A 19,326-nucleotide genomic window follows, 5' to 3' on the forward strand; every position below is an offset into this window, starting at 1 on the left:
CACACAATACCATAGGTATCTTGCCTGCTTGCTAAATTTTCTTATTCCAGTAGTTTTCTGGGTAGATTGGGGGTGCCTGTATGCCAGTTGCGGGATCTGGAGGTGAGGTATCCTAAGTGGCTTGTGGTGGGCTTCCTGATGGGGTCCACAAAGTGGTTAGTAGGACCCGCATCCCTTTGATGTTTTGAGCCCTACCTGCTGTTCTCTCAGTTCCTCCCCACCCCTCAGTCATGCTGCTCACCTCAGTGTTTTGAAAGGAGTAAGAAATGCACCTCAGTGACCCCTGGTGCTGTGACTCTGAGAGGGTACCAAGGCCTCATGATGACCAGGGGGGTCTTCAGAGGACAGGAACAGGCAGAGATGGGGAGGGCCCCACCTAGTGTCTTTTGCATGGTTCAGAGCTACGAACAGAGCTAAGAGCTGCTACAGTGGCTGCCCCTCACCCATCTAATTGTGGCCTTGAGTCCATCAGGGGAGAAGACAGGAGAGCACTTGAGACCACTGGAGTGTGAGGTGGGAGGTGTAATTCTGCACCTCAGAATCACATGGCTTCATATGTTATAAAACATATAGCAGTGAACTCATTGCCTACTCAACTTCCCTACATCTACTAGACACTGCAAACTAAACTGCTGATCCTTCTCATCCTGCTTTCTCCACCTGGTCTTTCTCATCTTGGTAAACGTCACACTGTCTGTGGTGCCACATTCATCTCATTCCACAATTAACAGATCAGCAAGGTCTGTTGGCGTCACCTCCAAACACAACCCAACCATAGCTCTGCCTCCCCACTTCTGCTGGCCCTCTCACACCACCATCACCTCTCACCTATTTACTATAGCTTCCTAAGTGGATGCCCTTCTTCCCCCAAACATTTACTAATTAATTCTCCACAGAGCAGTGACTTGTTTTTTCTTTTTATTGTGAACCAGATCCTATTACTTTTCTGTTTTCAACCCTCTCATGACTTCCCATTGCTTGGGAGGAAGGAAGAGCCCAACTACAGCAGAAGTCTCAGCTGACCAAGGCTGAGACTAGAAGCTGTAAGAGGGATTATTTTCAGTTTCAATTCCAAAAGCATTTATTTTCAAACTTTCCTTTCTCCCTGGGAATGTGCTAATGGAAAAGGGGTTTGTGTATTAAGGGGCATTTCCGTGTTACTTGCAATATTATTCAAGAGGTATGTGTATGCTGTTGTTGAGCTCTATTTAAGGCGGGACATAAGGAGTGAATTCTAGTAACATCCTCTGATCCACAACAGGGTTTTCAGGGGTTCAATCTGAACCTGACCCTTCTGGCCCCAGGAGAATGAAGGTAGGAGCAGGTCTGTCCAAGGGGGAGGCCTCATGAGCAGGGGAGCAGGAGGGAAGCCCTGTAGCTTCCTCCCCCAAGGGGACCACGCTGCCGCTTGAGAACCGTAGGCTCAGCTGTTGGGCCCAAGGCATTAAGGGAAAGTTCAGAGCCGATCCTTAACACACCTTGCTCATTTTCCATTGAAGAGGACACTTCCCTGCACTGCTGCCTCTCCAATCAGCCTCTCCACCTCCTCTTTACTTCACTCCATGGCAGAAGCTGAATTATCCAGTTGGTGGAATCAGGAGAACACATTAACCTGGCAGGGTCACTGTTGTGAGGAATCATGCAGCCTGGCTGTCATTTAGACCAAGGGCAGAGCTATTCCCACTTCTGACACTGTCCCCAAGCAGTGAGCAATGCAGGGTCCCACCTCCACCCGGACCCTCACCCCAAGGGCAGTCTAGCTCCTAAAGCTTCCTAACCTGGCCTGGGTGGTGCAGATCAGCCTGACTTGTAGGTCTAACTGTCTTTCTTTCAGTCCTCAGACCCCACAGCCAGCCCTTACACACACTGAACAGCCACAGCTTCTTAGCTGAGGGATCAGCAGCTTCTGACCCCAACCAGCCCGGAGCACTGGGTGGAAAGCTGGCCTAACAAAGTCGTAGAGGATACTCAGGGTCTAGGAGCCAGAAGCCAGCTGAGGGCTCCATCCCCAAATTCGCTGGAAAGGATAAAGCCCCCAGGCCTTTACTAAGCCATCCCCTGCCATCCCCCTGCCCTCCCCAGTCAAGAAGCTAGAGGAGACAAGGCCCAGAAGAGGAGGCTTTTAATACAAAGAAGGCAGGGGATGGCCTGGGAAGAACTTAAATAAAGGGGATGAGAGAGTCAGGAGCCAGCAGTAGGGGGCCTGGGGGCCCTGTGGAGAGGGATGATGCAGACGGAGTTCCGGGCCTCTTTGATCCGCCACCACCGGCCAAGCCTGCAGGGGCGAGAGGAGCAGCTGAGGGCGGGCCCAGCCCCACCCCATTCCCACCCAGCCACCCACCCTATGCCATTTGCCCCACCCGCACCCCTCGAGAAGTGCCTCATACCTGTGCTCCTGCCCTACCCCGGCCACCAGGAAGTCCCCAGCACTGGAGAACTTGAGGCTATTGATAAAGCCCACCTGAGAAGAGGGAGGGACAAGGCAGTAAGATGTGAGAACAGATCCCTCACCACAGCCCCAGCATCACAGTCAAAGGCCCAGCCTGGGTTAAATCCCTGCTCTGCGTCCTGCCACCTGGGCCAGCCCTCTACCCCTCAGGGCCTCAGCATCCACCTCTGTGAGATGGGGAAAGTAGAGCACAGGCCTCGCAAAGAGTTTGTGGGGATGAAGGAGATGGTGTACACCAAGTAGGGCCTGGCTCCTGGTCCTGGCTCTGGAGACTCCATGACCATCACCATTGACCCAAGCCCTGAACTGTCACTAGAAGTCACTGACAGATCCTGCCACTCTGCCCTAGGTTGCACCAAGTCCACACACCCTAGCCTGGCATTCAGTCTGGCACCAGTCATGCAGATCCCATCACAGGGCCAGGCCCTCCATGCCTTTGCCCACACTTCCCTGCCTTGTACCCCAGTAACCAGGACAGGGCCTAGGACAAGGAGGGGAGTGGAGGCGGGGAAGGGAGAGGAAGAAGGGAGGGTTCCTGCAGGCCCTGTGCTAGGAGCTGGGGCTAGAAAGAGAAATCATAGCTGGCCCTGCTCTGAGGAACCGCCCTTCTGGCAGGAAAACACTGTAACGGGCCTTGGGAGTGTGGTAAAGACAGGCTGGGTATTCAAGCCTCACTCACCAGGGGGATGTCGCAGAGAAGGTCAAGCTGCCGGAAGCCCTCCCCGCATTGCCAGAGCCGCACAGAGTTGCTGTGAGAGCCTGGGGGACAGGGAGACAGTGAGCACCCCCCTCACCAGCCCACCCTGAGATCCCCTCCTTTCTGCCACACAGGGCACCCACCTGTGGCCACGAGGTCCGTGTTGAGCAGGGCTGCCACCGATGACACCCAGAAGGGCTGCTCCAAGCCCAGCTCCCCCCGCAGCCCATGGGCCTCACGCTGCAGGGCAAGTGGCCGCTTCTTAGAGAGGCCCCACAAGGCTACAGAACTGTGGACAGGGAGCACGGTCAGTGAGGGGGCCAGGGGCAGGGCAGAAGGGCCACACGGCAGGAAGGGACCAAGTGCACACCAGCCACAGGAAGCAGACCAGGTCCCCTGCGCTCTTTGCCTCAATGTCCTCATCTATGGAAAGGGGTTACTACAGCTCCCGAGCAGGAGGATTCTACGCAGCAAGTCCAGGGGCAGTGGCAGTGGTAGAAGGCAGCACTTACCCATCGTCTGCACCCGACACCATGTGCTCCTCGTTGATGAGCTGGATGCTGTCAATGGAGCCCCTGGAGAAAGGCACCATGAGGGGCGTGGCCCAACCTCACCCCCAGCCTATGCGGGTGGCCCCCTCAATGCCCAGTGCAGCAGGCCACCTTACTGGTGGCCGTAGAAGACAAGCTGGGACTCCTCGGGGATCTTCCACACACGCACGGTCCCGTCCCGGCCCCCGGCGGTCACGCAGCACTCCCTGCTCAGAGCATCCAGTGCAGCCACAGCATCCTGGTGCCCGAAGCTGGAGAGGGGGACAGAGGGAGGATGGGGTCACCCGTGAACCTGCACGCACACATCCGCGTGCCCTCTGTCTGCGCATACTCACAGCGTCTCCACGTAGGAGTTCTCCGCCACATTCCACACCTTCACAGAGCGGTCGTGGGACGTGCTGTAGAGCTGGTGGGTGCCTCTGCGGAATGCCAGCCCCTAAGGGTGCATGGAAAGAGGGCAAAAGGAATCTGGACTACAGCAGGAGAGACAGAGGTCAGGCCCAGGGAGGACGTCCTGAAAAGCAGGTCACGTGGCACAGGAAGCCAGCCCCCATCAAGAGCGCTGTGGGGCTCTACGTGGAGCCAGGGGCACACTTGCCTGCCCTCAAGCAAGTACAGACTTCTCAGGCCTCCCTCTCCCTAGGCAAGCTCGACTCAGTCTCCCCCAGCTCTTCCCTATTGCTTCACCCTGTTTCTGTCCTGTTCACCAAAGTGCAGGTTCCCTGAGGATGGGGACCCACTGCCTCTTTCACACCATTCCCTGGATCCCAGTACCATGCCTGGCCCACTCGGGTGCTCGAGAAACGTCCACTAAAGGAGGCCCAGCTTCTCACCGACACGGCGTCCCGGTGTCCCGTGAAGGTGTACAGGTGCTGGCAGCTCTGGGCCTCCCAAATGAGAATGAGCTTGCTGCGGTCACCCGAGGCCTATGGAGACAAGGGCAATGGCCATGGGCACCCACCATGTGCCCACACCTCTCACCTACTCCCGGGGCCAATCCTGCCTTACCAGGTACTTGCCATCGGAGGAGATGGCCATGCAGAGGACGTGGCTACTATGGCCGGAGGGCTGCCCCTCGGCACCCTTCTTGGCTCGAGGGATCACATGAAGCTTCCGTCCACTTTCCACACTCCCTGACACCAAGGGGGAAGAGAGATGCTACTGGGACACAAGGCAGGACTGTCTGGCAACCCCCCTCAAGGGCAGCGTGGCACCATGGAAAAACTCCTGGCCTCAGGTCAGAAGATCTGGTTTAGCCACTGTGAGCCCCTGGACAAGTCACCTCAGTTTCCTCATCTGTTAAGTGGTGACAATAATCCCAAAGAGCAGCCATGAAGCCCAGAAGAAAAGGGACAGGAAAGTGCTTGGGACTGATGGTACGAGCTCTTCCTGTTACTACTATGGGTGGATGAGGACAGCCCTCAGTGGTCAAAGGCCAGGAACCCAGGAGGACCAGGAACTCAATCCCAGGACTGCGCAGAGCCTCAGCTGTCCTCTAGTCCAACTGCCCAACTGAAGCATCAACTCCCATTAAATCATCATCCTGCCTCCACTCCATCATCTCCAATGACATTGACAGGGAGCTCACAAGTCCCACTCCTGGGCAGAAGCTTCCACTGTCATCCAGAGAACACCTCTTTGGAAGCAAACCTGTCTCCGGAAGCTTCCCCCGTCGGGTCTCAGTTTTCCCTGATTATTTCTTCCTCCCCAGACCAGCTGGCCCAGATGATCCCTCACAGCTGCACCCCCACGCAGGCACTCACTCACACTTAATAATGGTGCAGTCTTTGGCGGCAGAAAAGATGGCCAGGTCGTCAGGGGTGATAACCAAACATGTGATGGACAGCTGGTGGCCCCGTAAGATTCGAATTTCAGCAGGGTCTGGGGCCTGGATCTAGGCAGGCAGGGACCGGGTCACTGCAACTAGGGGCAGGAAGGCCCCCCTCCACACACACACATGCCATCCTTTCCCACCACACTGCCCAGAAGGAAAACCGGACCCAGGGCTGCCAAGACCAGACCATTACCTGACCCTGTCTGCCCAAGTGCCCACTATGTTCCAGAGCAAACACCCCACAGCCTGAGTCCCCAGTTGGGCCATCTGCCCACCAACCCAGGTGATTCCCTCCAATCTGACACCAAAGTGCCCTGTCTGCTCACCTCCTTTGCCACCGACTTCTGCAGCCTGCCTCTCTGCTCGAGCTGCATGGAGAGGAGAGAGGTGAGATCCCAGGAGCAGGACCAGCCCCATCCCTTCCCTCCCACCACCCTCCCTCCACACTCACCACGTCCTCCTTCAGCCTCCCTGCCACCTGGTCCTCCTCAAATTCGCGGGCCTCGGCCTTCTCCTCCTCTGTGTAGGACAGACCAAGCCAAGTAAACCCAGGCCAACAACACCCCACTTTTCCCTTCCCATCCCCACCCACCACCTCAGTCCTGGGCCCTGAACATTTGGGCTGTGTCCCATGGAAGTTCAGGCCACCTCAGCCAAAGGGGAGGGAGGGCTGGATGGTCTCCTGCCCACCCCCTGCCTTTACTTATCAGATCAGTCTGAAGCCCCCTGAAGGCCTGGCCCACCCCAGAAGATCCATTAGAGCTCCTAGCCACCCTCCCACAGGGCCGCCAGCAGCAGCAGCCCCAGCGGCCCACCGGCTACCTGCATCAGTCACCCACCAGGTGGCTGGGGCCACAGCAGGCAGACTCAGGCATAGGCCCCGCCCCTCACCTGCCCAGTCCACAGGCTCACCTTGCTGCTTGAGCTGCTCAAGGTAGAGCTTGGCCAAGCGCAGCTTCTTCTCCTGTGCGGTCTCCTCCAGCTCCTCCGCCTCCTCCTCCTCATTCCTCCTGGGAACTAGGCTGTGAGCAGGAGGAACTAGGCTGTGAGCAGGAGGGCTCGGCCCGCTCCTCTGGCCACTAGGACCGTGCTCCTCGCTGCTTCCCCAGCCACTTGACACCCCCATCCCTGCCAGCCCTCATGGCCAATGGTCTCACACACAGAAAACTGAAAGATGTGACTTACCAAACTGAAAGGGCCCACCCAGGGCCCAACGTAAGGGTGAAAACAGACCCCAAACCCAAAGAGATCACTGGGAAATCTCTCAACTCTGGAGGGAAAGAGAAGGTTCTACAGGCTTCCAAGAAAAATCAGACCGTATACAAAGGATCAGGAATCAAAATGACTCCAGAAGCCTCAACAGCAACACTGAGAGCAGAAAACAAAGGAGCTGCACGTACAAAATTCGGAATAAAATGCTAACCACTGGAATGGCATGCCAGTTAAACCATTAATGATAAATGAAAACATATCAGATGTACAAGGTGCCACAAAAGTGGTCCTTTCTCCTTCTTTTAAGGATGGAGGATGTGCTCCCTGAACAAGAGAGTAAGCTAAGATTGGGGAAGGCACGGGAGACAGGAAACAGAAGATCCAACATGTAAAGCAGAAACGGTAGATCTCAGAACAACAACGACCCCCCAGACACAGGGGAGCAGCCAGCCCAGATCTGATGCAAGGAACCAAGAGGCAGACGTGTTGGGACTATCAACGCCCTATCCTCACTGCCAAGGCACCATCCTCTACCCTGAGGATGGGATTCCAGGTGAAGCTTAACTGGGCCTGGCTTGACCTTGTGCTAGTGAAGTCCCTGCTTTCCCCTCCATGCCCCTCACTCAAGATAAGTCCTACTTTGACTTGCTCCTGGGAGCTGGAGGTAAGTCACGGGAACTCAGAAGCAGAAAACCCAGGGCAGCCCGTTCCCTCTGATCAAGTGCCTGTAGATACCTAGTCGCTGTCAGGTAGCCCAATTGTTTCCTAGACTCATCCATGACCTTGCCCACAACTTCCCCAGAAACGACCTTGGAAATTCTCAAGGAAGCCAAGGCCTGACCATGCTCCTGAGACCGGTTAGTACCCAGTGCGCAGCAAGTCTTCAGCCAACGGGGTTGGTGCTGCCCTTCCCTCATACACCAGGGTCTTAACTTCTACTCAGTTTACCCAAGGAATCAATCTATTGTTTCGGGTTCACACATAGAAGACAGAACTCTAAAGAAAATCAAAGCAAGTATACAACCATTGTAATTCCACTCAAATAACATTCTGGAAAAGGCAAAATTCTAGGGACAGCAGTTACTGGTTGGAGTGGGGTGGGAATTGACTGCAAAGGAGCCATGGGGGATTTTGGTGGGTGGTAAAACCCTTCTATATCTTTACAGTGGTGGTAGTTACACGACTATATGCGACTGTCACAACTCACAGAACAGTACACTAAGAAAGGTAAATATTACTGTATGTAAGTTATACCTGAATCAGAAAAGGGAAAAGGAAAAAAAGAAAAAGGAAGGAAGGAAACCAAAGAAATGATTAACTTAAGTCAGGAATGGCAGTTGGGGCTTCTAAGTTTCTACGAATGGTCTAGTTCTGGTGGGTGCACAGAGGTTCATCATTTCATCATTACTCTTTATGGTACAATTACATTTCGTTAACTCTTCTGTAGCTGATACATTTCACAATACATTTTAAAAATATTTAAAAGTGCTTAGCACAGGGCCTGGCACACACCCACAGTAACCTTAAGACTACAAAAAGTATATATTAAATCTGTGAGCAGGTTAAGGCCAACATGTACTCAACTTTTAGAATTAGAATTTCTAAAGCCAACTCTTAAGGAAGGCACCGGGATTCTCTGATATTACAGCTTCCATGCCACAGGGTCAGGCCTGATACCTTGCCAGCCCCCTCTGAACTCTGCAACATACTCCACCCCCATCACCTGCAGAATGGAGGAGGTACGCAAAGCCCTCCACAGTCCAGATGCACCCACTGCCTACCCTCCCATCCTCTTCATCTCCCATCTAGCCCACTTAGCCCCCAGACTTTTCTCTGGTCCCTGAATGCCTTCCCTATCTCTCCATGAGGAACCCCTCCTCATCTCTCCAGGCCCCATTTAAACTCCCCTTCTCTGTTCCGACAACACGCAGCTCTAAGATACACATCCCACCACAACACATTCCGTCTTCACCTGCCTGCTCATCTCTGTTCTCTCAACAGTGAAACTAGTGCCTGGCACTCTCAATAACTGTGAAATTGTGGGAGAACAGAATGAAGAACTAGCAAGCATTTCTTGCATCCCTCTCCCCTTGCCTGGAGTTCAGCTCCCTGTCATGAAGGAAGGTCTCACTGGTCTCCCATTAGGACTGGGGGTCCTCCCCACACAGAGACCGCCCCTGCAGTGAAGGAAATGACAGTTCTCAGGGTCAAAAAGTGGAGGAAAGAATCAAGATCTGAGAATCAAGGGTCAGAGTCCTGGGTTCTAGGCCCAGCTCTAGCCCCCGTCATTGAGTACTCCTTCCATACACAAATGGGCCCCAGTGTTCTTTTCTACTAGGTGGAAAAAAAGAGCTCACCTCTCAGTCTCCGAGTCGCTGGAGATCTCCTCATTCATCTTGCCGCCACCCTTGGACTTGCCCTTGTCCCCAGAAGAGTCGCCCTAGGAATTATATAATACTTTCTTTGGTCAGGGGTCCCGACCACCCCGGCTCGACCAAGGGCCCCTTAGGGTCCCTCGAGAGTCACTGGGAAAGGCGGTAGCCCCCGGCTCAAGTGAAAGGATTTTTCAGTATTTGGCGCGCGAAGAACGGGACGAAGCTGACTCCAGCTGGGGTCCCGGGGTCGAGGGGACCGGTGCCGGGGCCCCCGGATGGGGATAATGGCCCAGTAACATAGGATGGACCCCGGCCCGCCAAAGCGCCGTGCTCACCTTTCGCCGCAACTTGCCGGCCCCCGCACCAGCCCCGGCCCCCGAGGCCGGCTTTCCCCTCTTCCGAACCGCCCCAGTCGCCGACATGCTGCCCACCGTGTGTGTTGCGGCGGCTCCTGGCGAACTCACGTGGCGGCTGAACCCGGGCCGTCCCACAAGACTCCAAGCCAAGATAGGCTCCCACCGCCCGGTGGGCCCCGCCTCCCACAGCTCCATTGGGCCCTTGGGTAGGTTCTGTCTCGCCCCCAAGAGCCCATAGGATAAATGTCTGTGGCCACGCCTCCTAGAACTCCTATAGGCTCCCGCGCCCGGCTCCAGTAGGAAGCAAGCCTCTCCCTGGCGCTTCCGGCCAACGGCTGCGGCGCGTGCGCCCTGCCGCTGACTGACGTATGAAGAGGGGTCGGACCCCGACACCGTCTCTGTGTTTGCTCTCCTTGGACGCTGGGGGGCGCCAGAGACGCGGGATTCCTTTTCCTGGAACGTGACTCGTCCCCGTCAGGGGCGGGGGCCAGGGTGAGAGAGTCTGACTCTAAATAACCGGGGCGGGGGAGAGGGATCCGGCAGCCCCCGGGAGAAGGCAATGCCCGCACCTGGGGCCAAGGTCACTGGACAACCGGTGGATACGTATTGCATGCCTCAGGCCAGATGAGCAGCTCTAAGGGCGCGTCAGTCCCCTGGGCCTTGGCTGTGTCCGGATCAAGTGTCCACCCATCCATGGGACAGGCTGCCTGCCCGCCTCGGCCTGCCCAGCCTCTGACTCACCAGACTGGTGGCCAAATAGCTGGAATCCTACCCACACCCACTTCTTCCCTGCTCCCCTAAGGCTTACGAGAGGTTGTTAGAACTAGGACTGCCTGGGAGTTACTGACCTGGTGGCCACAACCTCTCCCAGGTCCCTGCTTCTCTTAGGTGAGTGCTCTATGGCCTCTCCCACAGCCCTCCACAGGGCAGGGCAGGGCGGGTGTGACTGACCCTTGCCCTCTGGCAGTTCAATGCCACTGGTCTGGGACGGAGGCTGGCACCCCAAAACTCTTGAACCTGCTGGGAAGGGTTTCTGCGCTATTGGGTCCTAATCTTTGGAGAGACAGATCTGGCCTTAGGAGTGCTAGCCCCCCGGGAGCCACTGCCCACTCTCCTCCATAGCTGGGGTGACTCAGCCCAGCAACCATGCCAGATCCAAGTTAGCTGAGATGGGGGAGGAGCAGAGAGTGCTCTGGGGAGAGGAGCCCAGAAATGGGAGGGGGCAGATTCTCCTTTCACTTTCCCTTCAACCTCAGAACACACAAAAGAGCCATAGAGGGTGGAGAGCCCCTCTTCCTTGGCCAGACTGGGCAGACTGGACAGGGGCCTGGCCTGGCCCTGGTGACTGGAGAAAGGGGTGTATCTGGGGTACAGAGAGCCGGTTTTGGTCAGGGACCGGGAGTGGGGAAATGGAGGCAGAGGGAGGTCACCAAAGGGCAATCTCAGGGTGGGGCAAGTTAGTGCTGTGCCAGCCAGGTGGGACGCAAATGTCACGGATGCCTGAGGACCCCCTCTGTGCCCTAGAACAGCCATGGCTCCAAAGCGCAAGCCCCAGGTACAGCGTGAGGGTCCTGAGAAGAAGAAGGGGCGTCAGGGGGCACAAGAGGAGGACAGTTTCCGCTCCACTGCCGAGGCCCTCCACCCACAGAGAAGCGCATAGCCTAAGTGGACCCCCTGTGCCCACTCAGCTGCAACCCTAGGACTCAGGTAAGCTGTAGTCCCCAGCCAGTCCCAGTGCCTGCTCCCTCTTGGGTACAAGTACACTCAGACCTCCTCCCCTCCCCCTTGGCTCTGGCTAAATAGCTCAAGGCTCCCAAGTAAACTGTGTTCTTCCAAGACCCCAAAGGTCAGGCAGGGCTATATCCCATCAGATCCAGGTGGGTCATGTCTGCTCTTCAGACCCCAGGACAGGCCCCTGAGCTGCTCAGTCTTCCCCCAACGACACTTAAGGCAGGGTTCCCAGACAGGGCCTCCTCTGACACCCCAGTGCAGTGTGATTCCTGTCAGCGTGCAGCCAGGTACCCCATCCCACTCAGGGGCGGCCGGAGCCAGCCTGCCCTCCACGCACCCACTCTGGCCACAGGTGCATGAAGACTACGACTGTACCCTGAACCAGACCAACACTGGGAGCAACAAAAACAAGTTCTACATCATCCAGCTGCTGGAAGAAGGTGACTGCTTTATCTGCTGGAACCGCTGGGGGCGCGTGGTGAGTACCACTCACCCACCCTGTGCCCGCATCCTCCCCACCTCTCCCTGCTCAACGCATGGCCCCTGCTTCCCGGGGTCCCCACAGCTTACTCAGGCCAAAAGTCCACAGCCTCTGACTGTGCCCTGCCCCACCTCTGACATCCAGGGGCGCTCGGCACAGGGCCTGCACAGTAGAGGCCAGCAAACATTTACGGCGGGCACTGTGGTAGGCACACCTCTGAAAGCTGTTGCTTGCCGGGAGAGGTGGGCCAGTCACAACTTAGCCGCTTCATGTCACTGGAGGATGCACAGAAGGACTTTGAAAAGAAGTTTCGGGACAAGACCAAGAACAGCTGGGCAGAGCGGGACCACTTTGTGGCCCACCCCAGCAAGTATACACTTATCGAAGTACAGAGAGAGGATGAGGCCCAGGAAGCCATGGTGAAGGTGAAGTGGCCAGAGAGGGAGGGTGGGCCTGGGCCGAGGGAAGGGACAGCCACTGCCCAGCTGTATACTCTCAGGCACAGGCCTTCCTCTCTGGCCTCGGTCTGGCCAGGCCCTGCTCTAGGTGCAGGTGCCCTGCCCAGCTGCTCCTGCCCAGGTGGGCCCTCTACCCCTAGGTAGACGGAGGCCCAGTGAGGACCGTAGTTCGTGGTTCAGCAAGTGCAGCCCTGCTCCCTGGACGCAGCCACACAGAAGCTCATCACCAACATCTTCAGCAAGGACATGTTCAAGAATGCCATGGCTGGGCTTCCCTGGTGGCGCAGTGGTTGAGAGTCCGCCTGCCTATGCAGGGGACACAGGTTCGTGCCCTGGTCCAGGAAGATCCCACATGCCACGGAGCGGCTGGGCCCGTGAGCCATGGCCGCTGAGCCTGCGCGTCCGGAGCCTGTGCCCCGCAACGGGAGAGGCCACAACAGTGAGAGACCCGCATACCGCAAAAAAAAAAAAAAAAAAAGAATGCCATGGCTATCATGAACCTGGGTGAGGGGGGAGGAGCCAGGAAGGGTAGCAGGGGTCTGGGGGTGGCAGGGCTGTGGGCCTGACTCCCCACTCTCCCCATCCCCCCAGATGTGAAGAAGATGCCACTGGGGAAGTTGAGCAAGCAGCAGATTTCCCGGGGTTTGGAGGCCTTGGAGGCAGTGGAGGCGACCCTGAAAGCCCCCGCAGGTCGTGGTCTCAGCCTGGAGGAGCTGTCCTCCCACTTCTACACCATCATTCCCCACAACTTCGGCCGTAGCCAGCCCCCACCCATCAACTCCCCGGAACTTCTGCAGCCCAAGAAGGATATGCTGCTGGTGAGGGTTGGCAGGTTACAGGCAGTGGGGTTACCAAACAGATAGATGGGGCAAGGGAGATGGGGGACAGATAGATCAACTGCGATGGGCAGGCCGAAGGACAGGGGAGGGGAAGGACAGACAGATAGATGGGGTGGGGCTGAATAAGGTGGGGTGGCCATGGTCCTATTTATGTGGGAGGGGGAGGGGAGGCCCAGGGTCAAGGGGACACACAAGCTGCCAGTGCCCATCCCCTTAGGTGCTGGCAGACATCGAGCTGGCCCAGACCCTGCAGGCAGCCCCCAAGGAGACAAAGAAAGTGGAGGAGGTGCCACACCCACTGGACCGAGATTACCAGCTCCTCAAGTGCCAGCTCCAGCTGCTGGACCCAAAGGTGCCTGAGTACAAGGTGGGCCGGTCGCCACAGAGGAGCCGAGCTAGCAGTGGGCACTGGCCCCTTGCCTGTCTGCCCTCCAGGTGCCCAGAAGAATCCCTTTCCTCGGGCCTTCTCTCGCTGTGTCTCCAGGGCCTGAGGAGAGCTCTGGAACTGCAGGGGACAAGTGGAGGTTAGTCCATACATTTCTTGCTCTTGGCACCCAGTTTCTTCTCTCCCTGCAGGTGATACATCCCTGCTTGGAAAAGACTGGCAGCAAGTACAGTTGCCCTGCTCTTCAACATAGTTGGACAGTGAACCGAGAAGGGGAGGTGAGGAAGATTTCCTCCCCACCATCACTACCTTGTCCCTTAGGGAGATGATCTTGGCTTATCTTCCCTTTAGCGAGTTGGCTGAGAAACTCTGACCAGTTTCCACCAGGCCTAGGTCTTGTGCATGTGTGCATGAGTATGTGAGTGACTAGGGAACCCTTGGCCTTGGTCATACCCTCTGATGGCAGATAGAAACACCTGAGCTTGGGTGGCATGACTCTCCTGGTTCCCATCTCCCCCCCTAGGGAGATCAGTTCCAGGCCCACGACAAGCTGGGTAATCGGAAGCTACTGTGGCATGGCACCAACGTGGCTGTGGTGGCCGCCATCCTCACCAGTGGGCTTCGCATCATGCCACATTCTGGTGGCCGTGTTGGCAAAGGCATCTACTTTGCCTCGGAGAACAGCAAGTCAGATGGCTATGGTGAGGTGTCCCTCAGAGCCAAGCCCTGAGTGGGTATGGGGACACTAAGGAGCATGGGGCCCATTACTTGTCCCACCTGCAGTGGATCCAGGAGAGGACCCCTCGGATAGTTACTGACTAGAGAGCTCTGTGGGGCATCCTGGGGGTTGGGGGACTCAAAGGAGGCATCTGCTGGTCAGCGACAGCTTCCTGGAGAAGGCGATGCAGATGGGATGAGTGTGCCAACCTGACCTGGGAGGGGGTGAAAGAGGAGCCTTCAAGGTAAAGCAGCCAGGGAGTGGCACGAAGCCTGGGAGGCTGCGGCAGGTCAGCACCTCCAGGCACGGCCTGATGACAAAGCTTAGAGCAAATGCCTAGTGTGGGTGTGGGGCTTGGGGGCCCAGGAGGATCAAGCGAGCCTTATTCAGAAAGTGATGGGGAGTACAGTTGAACGTGGCTGCAGCCGTTGGGAGGGTGGCAAAGGCCAGAGGCTGCAGGAAGGCTGTGTTCCCATCCAGGCCAAATGTGATGGGCCCCCAGCCCAGGGCAATGGAGGCGGAGGAGAGAATCCATGAGAGGAGTATGTGGGAGGTGGGATGGGCAGCATTGTGGGAAAGGGTCGAGGGTGTCTCTAATGACCCCCAAGTTTCTGTCCAGGGGTGTCCTCACTGAGGTGACCTGCCCCTACTGGCTTCTCAGCCCAGGTTGACCTCATTATTGGAGACCACTGCCCTCCGCCACTCAAGAGACCAAGGTCGGAGGATTCACCCAAGTGCAGATGGAGCTGAAGGTTGCTCAAGGCCAAGGCGTCCACTAGGAGGGCAGAGGAGCCTAAGAAGAAGTGGAGGTTGGCCTCAGGAGAGCATTGCAAGGGGGTCTCAGGGTAGAGGGTGAAGGATGCCGTGGCAAAATCAGCAGAGCAGGCCTGAAAAGCCCCCACCCCAGATATGGTCACTGGAAGGCCATTACTGACCTTGGTGAGGGTGGCAGACGCCTGGACTCTGGGAGTTGAGCAATGGAGGAGAGAGTGGGGAGGGAGCACAGCCAGGACAAGGGGCCTGGAGAAATGGTTGGAGGAAGGACGGAAGAAAGATGGGTACTTTTCTGGGCCGGGGCAGCAAAGCCAAAGGAGATAACAGTGCAGCAGAGAGGAGCCCAGGGAGTCAGGCAGAGAGCCGGTCTGCCTACCCTGAGCCTCCCTGTGTCCCCCAGTTACTGGCATGTCCTGCGGGGCCCATGACATTGGCTACATGTTCCTGGGTGAGGTGGCAGTGCGCAGAGAGTACCGCATCACCGTCTATGAGCCCAGCTTGAAGCAGCAGCCCCCTGGCTTCGACAGTGTCATTACCCGTGGCCACACAGAGCCTGGTGAATCCCATGAAGCTGGACAGGCCTAAGGATAGAGGTGAGGCTGAGATAGAGCAGGATGCTTTCAGGGAGGAGGTGAGCAAGGAAGGGGCTTGTGAGGAAGGACGAAAAGAAGCAGGATTCTTCAATGCAGTCATTCACTTTATCATTCAACAAACATTCACTGATTCAACAAATCTTTCCTGGGCATCCAGGAGAGCTTCAAAGAAGAGGTGTCATTGACTGAGCATTGAAAGATGAGCAGGCATTTCCCAGGCAGAGAAATGGGGGAGGAGATTCCAGGCAGAAGGCCCAGCCTATGCAGCGGTTTGGAGTTTGGCAAGGTGGGAATGAGTGGGCACTCCCTGTGGTAGAAGTAGAGAGCACAGGGGGTAGGACTTACCGGTAAAGCCAAGGACCAGTGACCCTTGGGTCATTCATGGCCCTTGCTGTGCCCTGCAGTTCCAACCCAGGACACCAAGCTAGAGCTGGATGGCCAGCAAGTGGTGGTGCCCCAGGGCCAGCCCATGCCCTGCCCAGAGTTCAGCAGCTCCAGCTTCTTCCAGAGTGAGTATCTCATCTACCAGGAGAGTCAGTGCCGCCTATGCTACCTGCTGGAGGTTCGCCTCTGAGCTGTCTGCCCGACCCGCCTCCCGTCCACCGCCAGGAGCTAGACCATCATCCTCAATCTTCCTCCCATCCCTGGTGCCCCCATATCACCCCTTCTTGCTCTCAAATCTCCCTCCTGTGTCCAGACAGTGATCCCCTCTCCCTCTAATCCTTGTGGTCCTGGCATGGCTGTGGCCTCAGTCTCGTCCCCTAAGGTGATGGGTGTGATGGATTGGCATTATTACTGGGACACGGATACAGCAGCCTATTCAAGCCTGTGTAGTTAGAGGGGCACAGGCTGAGAGTGGGCGGGTCCCACAACCCCCCGGGCCATCCACCCTGGCCCAGACTGTCCATCCGAGAGAGGCGTGATCACCGAGGTGGGCTGAACTTCAGACATGCACAGGCAAGTGCACATTGTATTGGCTCACCCCCCTGACCTCTGTCTGTGCCAAAGCTGCACAAGGCCTGGGCCTTCTTGCTTTCCACAGTGACCCACCACACCACATAGCAGTTCCAGCCCCACTCCAGGGAGTGACCACTCACACGGAGGACGTGGGTTGTACACACACTCCCACCCACCCTGGTCAGTCTACATTGGTCACTGCAACGACTGGCCTCCTCTGATCATTGAGCCTCCAAAAGGGACCAAGATCTGGGCAGTAGGTATGCTCTTTGGTACTGGGTGTCATTGAGCCTCCAAAAGGGACCGTCCCCATCAACTCAGAACTGTTGGTCACGTGGAGACCCACCTGGTGATTCTGTCCTTTAGCCCAGACGTGGCCAGGCAAATCAAGCATTCCTTGTGTCTTGGCACCAAACACCCATGTGTGTCTTCTATGTGAATATCATAAATGAATTGAGAATATCTGCAAGGGGTGCAGCTCTGCTGTCATGAAAGAATGCTAGTTATCACCCCAGGCTACCCTGTCCACAAACAAGGGGTGCAGATGCTAGACAGCAGGTCAGGGTCCAGTGCAGTGTCACACACCACATTTAGTTGTCGTGTCTCTTTGGTCTCCTTTCATCTGAAACCATTCTTCAGCCTTTTTTTTTTTCCTTCATAACTTAGACACTCTTGACACTACTGAAGAGTACAGGCCAGTTGTTTTATAGACTGTCTCTCAGTCCGGGTTTGTCTGATGTTTTGCAGTGATTAGATTCAGGCATTGCAGTTTGGGCAGGAACATTACATGAATGCTGTGTCCTCGGTGCACTGTATCAGGAGGGACATGTCCCATTCTTGGTGATGTAAATTTGGTTGCTCAAGGTCGTGTCCACCAGGTTTCTCCACTGGGAAGTTACCATTTCCCCCATTTTTAATTAATCAGTAATCTGTGGGGAAATATTTTGAGGTGTAAATGTTCCATTCCTCATCAACTTTCACCCACTAGCTTTAAAATCCAATGATGATTTTTACCTGAAATCGATGACTTGAATCAATTTTTGCTAAGATGGTTGCAAATGATAGTTAAATAATTTAATTCCATCATTTCTTCTATATTTATTAATAATAGCCCCCTTTGTTTATTATCAGTATGGATTTGTGGGTTCCTATTTTATGCAATGGGTTATAATCCATTACTGTTATTATTTTGATCCTCAAATTGTCCCAGCTTTGGCCAGCAGAAGGTCCTTTAAGCTGACTCCTGTGTCTACATCATTTTATGAGCACTGCCTTATGTTCTGGTATCACACGATGTTCCAGGCTCATTTTGCACAAACCTAGAATCAGCCATTTCTCCAAGGAGCCCTGGTTCCCTAGAGCAGGAAACGGTATTTAGAATCCAAGATCTGGGCAGTAGGTATGCTCTTTGGTACTGGGTGTCATTGCTTTTCAGTCCCAGTAGCAAAGAGGGCTAGGAAATATGTATATGTAAATAAACACATCTATCTGTGTCTGTTTCTCCAATTCCAATCCAACACCATATGGTCTTTCCATTCTTCCCCATATCCATGATTTTACTCCCTTCTCCAACTGTCAGAACTTTGGTTCTCATCAACATCAGTATATTTACTTATTTGCTCAATCCCACACAAAAAGCAGTTTCAGAATTGCTACACCCAATACCATTGTGAAAAACAAACTTTCTAATTAGAGCTCAAGATTTACTGAATCATTCAAGATGATCTTTTTGTCTTTAGACTGAGGGTCAATGGTCAAAGCAACAATTTGAACACAGGTTCAAATGTTACTTGGATTAGTTAGTTATTTCCCTTCAGTGTGGTTATACTATTCATTTGAAATGCTGGTAGGTTCATTTGCTTCTATTTATATTCACTTTTAGGGTTTTTCTCATCTTTGTTGATGAATTTTTTTCAACATGTAGAGCATTAACATGGTCCTCAAAAGTCCAGTCTATCCAAATCTATGCTCAGAAGAGTGTCCTCCTAGCCCTCTCACTCCATGCCCACCCACCTGCTATAGTTTCTGGTTTATCCTTCCTGCATTTCTTTGGAAAAAAAAACAAAAAACAAAAACAGACGAACTACAAAGTGTTTTGTGTGTGTGGTTTTTTTTTTTTTGGCCGCACGGCATGCAGGATCTTCCCCAGCCAGGGCTCAAACCCGCACCCCCTGCAGTGGAAGCATGTAGTCTTAACCACTGGACCGCCAGGGAGGTCGCAAAGTGTTTTTTTTGTTTTTAATAAATTTATTTATTTTATTTATTTATTTTTGGCTACATTGGGTCTTCATTGCTGCACGCGGGCTTTCTTTAGTTGCGGTGAGCGGGGGCTACTTTTCGTTGTGGTGAGTGGGCTTCTCATTGCGGTGGCTTCTCTTGTTGTGGAGCACGGGCTCTAGGCGCGCGGGCTTCGGTAGTTGTGGCACACAGGCTCAGTAGTTGTGGTGTGCGGACTCAGTAGTTGTGGCACATGGGCTTAGTTGCTTCACGGCATGTGGGATCTTCCTGGACCAGGGCTTGAACCCATATCCCCTGCAATGGCAGGCGGATTCTCAACCACTGCACCACCAGAGAAGCCCTTGTTTTGTTTTTATTTATTTAATTAATTTATTTTTGGCTGCATTGGGTCTTTGTTGCTGCATGCGGGCTTTCTCTAGTTGCAGCGAGTGGGGGCTACTCTTCGTTGCAGCATGCGTGCCCCTCACTGTGGTGGCTTCTCGTTGCGAAGCATGGGCTCTAGGCGCGCGGGCTTCAGTAGTTGTGGCGTGCGGGGTCAGTAGTTAGTTGTTGCGGCTCATGGGCTCTAGAGGGCAGGCTCAGTATTTGTGGGCGCATGGGCTTAGTTGCTTCACGGCATGTGGGATCTTCCCAGACCAGGGCTCAAACCCGTGTCCCCTGCATTGGCAGGCAGATTCC

The 19,326-nt window shown here is 55.0% G+C and overlaps 2 protein-coding genes across 2 annotated transcripts; one reads left to right on the top strand and one right to left on the bottom strand.

The window, feature by feature from the left end:
* Positions 1 to 2,105: 2,105 nt before the first annotated feature.
* On the bottom strand, positions 2,106 to 9,597 carry RRP9 (ribosomal RNA processing 9, U3 small nucleolar RNA binding protein). The gene is made up of 15 exons (XM_027120957.1): positions 9,454 to 9,597; positions 9,101 to 9,183; positions 6,444 to 6,553; positions 5,983 to 6,050; positions 5,858 to 5,899; positions 5,465 to 5,591; positions 4,706 to 4,830; positions 4,531 to 4,623; positions 4,033 to 4,133; positions 3,814 to 3,948; positions 3,659 to 3,721; positions 3,290 to 3,435; positions 3,129 to 3,208; positions 2,388 to 2,461; positions 2,106 to 2,275 (listed from the first exon to the last, which is right to left on the bottom strand). Exons 1-15 carry the CDS (start codon positions 9,538 to 9,540, stop codon positions 2,182 to 2,184), a joined length of 1,428 nt encoding a protein of 475 aa, XP_026976758.1. The 5' UTR covers positions 9,541 to 9,597; the 3' UTR covers positions 2,106 to 2,181.
* A 743-nt stretch (positions 9,598 to 10,340) lies between these two features.
* Positions 10,341 to 16,648, top strand: PARP3 (poly(ADP-ribose) polymerase family member 3). The gene is given in 13 exon segments (XM_027120987.1): positions 10,341 to 10,362; positions 11,004 to 11,111; positions 11,114 to 11,181; positions 11,558 to 11,687; positions 11,927 to 12,111; positions 12,285 to 12,317; positions 12,319 to 12,433; positions 12,736 to 12,962; positions 13,201 to 13,350; positions 13,560 to 13,646; positions 13,892 to 14,069; positions 15,261 to 15,416; positions 15,858 to 16,648. Coding segments are annotated over 12 exon segments (1,605 nt in total). The 5' UTR covers positions 10,341 to 10,362; positions 11,004 to 11,005; the 3' UTR covers positions 16,028 to 16,648.
* The last annotated feature ends 2,678 nt before the right edge of the window (positions 16,649 to 19,326 follow it).

Source organism: Aethalodelphis obliquidens, unplaced genomic scaffold, assembly GCF_003676395.1.
Source record: "Aethalodelphis obliquidens isolate GAN/ISIS:26980383/991018 unplaced genomic scaffold, ASM367639v1 scaffold22, whole genome shotgun sequence".
Taxonomy (NCBI): domain Eukaryota; kingdom Metazoa; phylum Chordata; class Mammalia; order Artiodactyla; family Delphinidae; genus Aethalodelphis; species Aethalodelphis obliquidens.

Excerpts from the sequence above, each read along its gene's own strand:
- RRP9 (XM_027120957.1), bottom strand. The coding sequence starts at position 9,540 with ATGTCGGCGACTGGGGCGGTTCGGAAGAGGGGAAAGCCGGCCTCGGGG. Across the intron at positions 3,722-3,813 it reads CTTGTCTTCTACGGCCACCA|GGGCTCCATTGACAGCATCC; the intron begins GTAAGGTGGCCT and ends GCCTTTCTCCAG. Across the intron at positions 2,276-2,387 it reads GGGGTAGGGCAGGAGCACAG|GCTTGGCCGGTGGTGGCGGA; the intron begins GTATGAGGCACT and ends TCGCCCCTGCAG.